The 5,701-nt window shown below is 36.4% G+C and overlaps 1 protein-coding gene across 1 annotated transcript; it reads right to left on the bottom strand.

The window, feature by feature from the left end:
• Positions 1-135: 135 nt before the first annotated feature.
• Positions 136-4,740, bottom strand: LOC103979052 (uncharacterized). Its single transcript, XM_009395070.3, has 4 exons — positions 4,294-4,740; positions 1,654-1,795; positions 620-713; positions 136-549 (listed from the first exon to the last, which is right to left on the bottom strand). The coding sequence occupies exons 1-4, from the start codon at positions 4,698-4,700 to the stop codon at positions 251-253; spliced, it is 942 nt and encodes a 313-aa protein (XP_009393345.2). The 5' UTR covers positions 4,701-4,740; the 3' UTR covers positions 136-250.
• Positions 4,741-5,701: the final 961 nt, after the last annotated feature.

The raw sequence follows: 5,701 nt of genomic DNA, 5'->3' as shown, positions 1-5,701 counted from the left end.
AATCAGCCAGATACTTTTCCATGCTGATCAAACCAGCCCGAGCAGAGTGGTCAGACTCCAAAAGACATGAACGCCCAAATAATGACAGTAAACATCTCTACATGTACATATTACTGGCAAATAACTACACAAACAGAAGAAAGAAGATTAATAGTCATACATGGATACATGGATACATGGATAACAGAAGAGTTTTCAGTGCATCCCAACACACAAAAGTACAAGCATTTAGTCCTGACAGCATCTCAATCTATACTCTTTTGAACAATACAACCATGATTACGGTAATTGCCAGAGTCATTAAGGATGCTCCCATAGGAAACTGGGCAAATGGTCCATCAGTAGTCTTTGGGCTGGAAGTCCCTGATGAATTCCCGAAATGTTCTTGAAGGAGGCTGGATATGTTGCATGCGATTTCTACCACTTTATTCTTCACATTATGCAGAAAGTCTGAGAATGCTGAGCTTTTATTTGCTTTGGCACAAGAAGATCCATGATCGTTTTCAGCAACAGGCACCTCTGTGGTGACATTTGGTTCAGGATGAACAACTGCAGAAGAAACTGAGATCAGTCTCATTCGTAACAACTCAGATGTTTGTAGAGGTGAATAGATGCTTACCTGACAGGTGAGTTTTGTAGAATTCCATCACTTTTTCGTTCTTCATCACAGCGTTCCAGACATTCTCATCCGAAGCGATTGAAGCAACCACAGTCTGCACATAGAATCACAGAAATAGACTGCAATTCCCAGGGAATCTACATAGATGTTTTATGTTTAAACCAAGATATAAAAAACAAAAGAAGAAGAATCAGCCAAGTACCACAATGTGTTCAAATCCTAGTGATTCTCTACTAAAGAAATATCATCTGAGCAGATGACGGAAATTCTGGCTGCTGTCATATTTATGTAAATGAGTCACCAAATTTCACCAAACTTTCAACAGTATAACAATATTACAGATCTACAAGCAAATACTAGACAAGTTACAATTCTGCTAATGACAGTGGTTGAGTCCTTTGGGTCATTATTACATTCTAAGTGGATACTAGACAAGTCATATAGCTACTGACAATAATTGAGTCCTTTGTGCCGTTATTTCATGCTGAAGAGCATGATCTCATCAAACAGTACCACCATTTGACTTTCCATGTAATCTGCAGTATTTTAAGTGGATGACCGTTAATGCCGAAAGTAACTTAACAAACATAAGTTGCTGGCAAGACACAAGCATTACTCTGAATGATCCTTAAATACGATAGCAAGTTTGGACAGGAAGACAATCATGTACAAGAGGAGGTGAACTACATAATTTGGTAATTAGAGGAAAGAAGAAAATAATATAAAAATTGTAAGGAAAACTGCAACTATATGTACATAAAATAAAAAAAATGAACGATTAGCAATCATCACCTGAATCCTTCTAGTCAGTATATTGTCCATCACAACCAAGATCTTGTATAAAATATTACAAACCACTACAAAAATGCTTAACCATGAATATGAGACATAGGGTTATGCTAGTGTGAAACGCTAATATCATGTGCAATAGAAAATTTTAGCAATCATAAGTATGCTCAAGAACAACAAAATCCATGCCCAAATTCATGCAGAAGTGTATCTTGAGATCCCAAGACTTCTGTATTATTTTGAACCTGAACTTCAGGGCTTCGTTGCAGCAGTGAAAATGTTTCAACCACATGCCTAGGCATTGATGGAATGATTGATGAAGCTTCATGGTGGGCAGACCTATGAGCAACTTCTATGGCAGGAACATTGTGGCTTGGAGGATACACCCTGCAACAAAGGCACTAATTAGTGCACTGTGTTAAGTTTCAACATGTGCAGTGGCAACCCACTTGTATGCTTCTCTTAACAATTGCTTTTAGTCAATAGACTCAATACCATGTTGTGCTATTAGAAACTATGCCTCTCCCTCCCAGACCACCATCACAGACGACAAAGAAAAGTTGAAATTGTTTCGTAGATGAAGCATGAGTTTGTACCATGAAGTCAACTTTGTGTTTTTTCTTTCCTTTTTTTTGTTGCATAAGAATCAGAAAACTTTGATGAAAGTACAATACAATATCTTATATAAATCTCAAATGGTGGAGGAAACAGTTCAGCGCCCTTGAATCTCATCCATCATGTAATTACATGTACACAAATTTAGAATGCAGCTCAACCTACTCTTCTGTGTATAACTATGTTCCCGATTATGACATCAACATTATTTCAAAGAGTGAAAGAGAACATGTGAATCCTAAGAGATGTTTTATGCACCAAGGTAAAAAACATAGGACTTTGCTGGATTTTAAATTCCTTAGATTCCTTTCAAAGAATCCTACCTCTTATTCACACCTAACACTTGTCTAGAATCATTATTTGTCATTCTACCTTGATAGAACATTAACCTATAATAAAATAAAATAAAATAAAAAAACATTCACTGCAACATAGCTCCTATTAACAGTCTATTAGGGCAAGGTACATGGCCATGTCCCATAATTTAAACACATAGGTAAGGGTAATCAAGTGCCTGCATACTGTTTCTAACCAGGTCCTTTTCGTTTTTTTTCCTTCACCTCATGACATCTAAAAACAAAATCAAATTTTCTTGTGCACTAAATCCTGTCAATATTTGTTAATTAATGCTATGTTGGAGCAAAGTTGAAACTAATTTAGCTTACTGTCTTGGTTGTACTAGAATTAGTCAAACTTTATTTTCCTATTATTTCAATAGAAACATTTGTTAGACTTCTATTGTTTTGTTTATGTATTTTGGCATCATAATTGGGTTAGAAGCCGAGATAAGGACATTATGTTTCAGCTTTGATCACATTTGCTATTTATAGCTTAAATGAGTTTGTCAAGGGATTTATTTATTGGCATTGCTTATAGAAATCTAGCTGGTTATAGTTATTTATGTTTATCATAACATCCTTCTCTCCTCAGTTAAAGAGTCCAAAATGAACTCAAGATCTGATTACAACAGGTATCGACCAGACATGTATCTTGATATATTCCACTCAGTCCACTCAGTTGATGCTATCCCTATAGAGGACTCCTTATTTTAAGAGGGAGTATTTATTTGAATCAATGTATTTGTCGTACTATTACTCCCATGGGTATACCCATGTTTGTTTACTTACCTCTTAAGATAAATGGTACTAAAGAATTGCTTGTGGTATTAAGTATTTTCAACATTTCATTAGTTTACAGGAATAAAAAGATAAATATATTCAATTCACATGATAAATAATGTGATCAAGACACACAAGAAGATATTCTTCAAAATGAGGTCAAAATCTGAATTAAAGGAGTGAAAAATAGTTCAAAGAGATATCCCAATCAAAGATAGAAATCTGATCGAGGATCAAGGTTTAAGCTCCAAATAACCATGATATAGATAAATTTAGAAAATATTTTCATAATTAAGTAACCTAATATGGTTGGTAACTTATCTTATGCAAACCCTAAGTAGTTTAAGGGGTTATTATGATTTCTCTACATTATGTGAAATTCTCAGTCCAAATTTATGATGTATCATGTGTTATTCGAAAAAAAATATTTGATTTGATGTTACCATCAGACTTAATGATGTCCATTGGCCCTCTCTATGTTTGGCTTCTGCTCTTGTCATTTTTTTAAATAATCGATATGAGGAGAAAAACCATAATTCAATTTCTTTATAAATAAAAAAATTATCTTTGGCCCTTAAATTTGTTACTGGAGAAACTCTAAACAAGTTGTCTATATTCCTCTCGAACACCAACACTGCAAAGCCAGTATGTTACACCATTATCCCCAATATCCTAGCCAATCTTGCATTAGCCAACACATTAAAGCTTGTAATCATTTACAGTAAGTTCATGTCCAGTATGTGAATGATTTCAATACTGAGATCAAACTTGCTTGGTATTTTTATTAATCATAAGATATCACAAATTGGAGATTTAACTGTAGTGATCTTACCTAAAAGATTCCGATCACTAAAATTGACCAATAAAATCTTCAAAATGAAATCAAGAACTCAAATATGTTTACCTTTTTCCCCAGAAAATCCTCATTTGGATGCACAGGCAAAAGTAACTTTCTTATATCGCGTACAATATAACTAAAGACGACGGAAATGAATAGCTTGAGCCACTAATGTCAATCCTACTAAACTTGTGCCCTTCACAAAATTTCCGCTCATAGAACACGGAATTTGGGGGAAGTATTCCCGATTATTAGATAAAGAGAGAAACTCCATCAAACGTTTAAGAAAAGGAGAGTTCAAAGACGAAGCTTACTTGTCAAAGGCATCTATCAGATCGGAAGTGGCCTCCTTGGCCTCCTCCAGTGTCGGAATGGACCCGAACACGAGCCTTGAGGCGGGTTGCACCGGATCTAAGGTGATCCCCTGCTCGTACTCTGCCCACCCATCGAAGTTCTCGTCTTTGGTCTCCCGGTCATGGGTCTCCAACGGCGGCCTCTGGACCGCCGAGACAGGAACCGCATCTTGGAGACCGTTATCGGACGTGGAGACGGAGATCGACGGCCCTCCCTCGGCGGCCGGTGCCGCTGCGGAGACGGTCACGTTGACCGGTTTGAAAGGCCACCGCGCGATTGCCGACGCACGGCCGGCGAGCGGGCTGACCAATCGGTAGCCGCAGAGGGTCGCGGCTTTCGCGGCGGTTTTCATGGCTCCTCCACTCATCTCGTTCACTCAGCCGCTCTGCGTCTCTCACCCGCGTGATCCCCAGAGGTTAAAGCCGAGCAGAGGAGCGCATCAGGCAACGACTTACCATACGACCAAGCGGACGACAAGTGGCGTGGCGCTCATCGAGAAGGTGAAATGGTTGCGATCCGATTCGCGACGGGACACGAAAGCGAAGCGGGATCCTATAAAGTTGTCGGGAAAAAACGGAGAGTAATGTTTGGCGTTACCGACAGACTACCCGCCGATGGCTCCTTCTGTTCGTGTCACCACCGGGATGTGTGGGGCCTACCTAGAAAGGCTTGCGTTGGGAGAAGAAAGCGAAAAGAGGGTAAGTCGAGCGGGTAGGATGCGATCTCAGACTGGATTCGAGGAATCGAATAAAGAAGCCACGATATTGCTTCGTGTTGACGCAACGACGTCATCTTAGTATTTCTTTCTCACTTAAGGTGATATTAGACTAAATACATATTATTTTTATAATTATTTATTTTTAATATTTATATCGTTATATTTTTAAAAATTATATTAATTTTTTTATATTTATGAAAGTGAAATAGTGGCTTCAACGAAGCTATCCTCTCTTTTAATTTTTAATTTTATTAAAATATTTTTTTAACTTTATATGCAAATCTCAATATTTTACTTTCGTACTCATAGATATCTTAATATTATTTTTAAAATATTAAAAATAAGATATTAAATATAATTAATTATAAGGGATAATATATAATTAGTATTTTGATCATATTTATTTTGTAAATTATTTTTAAAATATAGTTATTTAAAGGATAATTTTCAAAAAAATAATTTTATTTTTTACAAAAAATCTTAATTTTCAAAAAAATAAAATAATAAAAATAATCCTCAAGTAATCGCTCCGTGGTAAAATGACGATCTTGGCCCCCTTTTTTGGTATATGTTTCATTATAATTTTCTCTTTTGAATATAATAATTTAACCTATTTAATCCACAAAAAAATCATAATTTAAGTTTCAGCT

The sequence above is a fragment of the Musa acuminata genome, chromosome BXJ2-3, assembly GCF_036884655.1.
Source record: "Musa acuminata AAA Group cultivar baxijiao chromosome BXJ2-3, Cavendish_Baxijiao_AAA, whole genome shotgun sequence".
NCBI lineage: Eukaryota > Viridiplantae > Streptophyta > Magnoliopsida > Zingiberales > Musaceae > Musa > Musa acuminata.
Note: the sequence above shows the minus strand (reverse complement) of the source record. Positions and strands in the feature narration are given on the sequence as shown.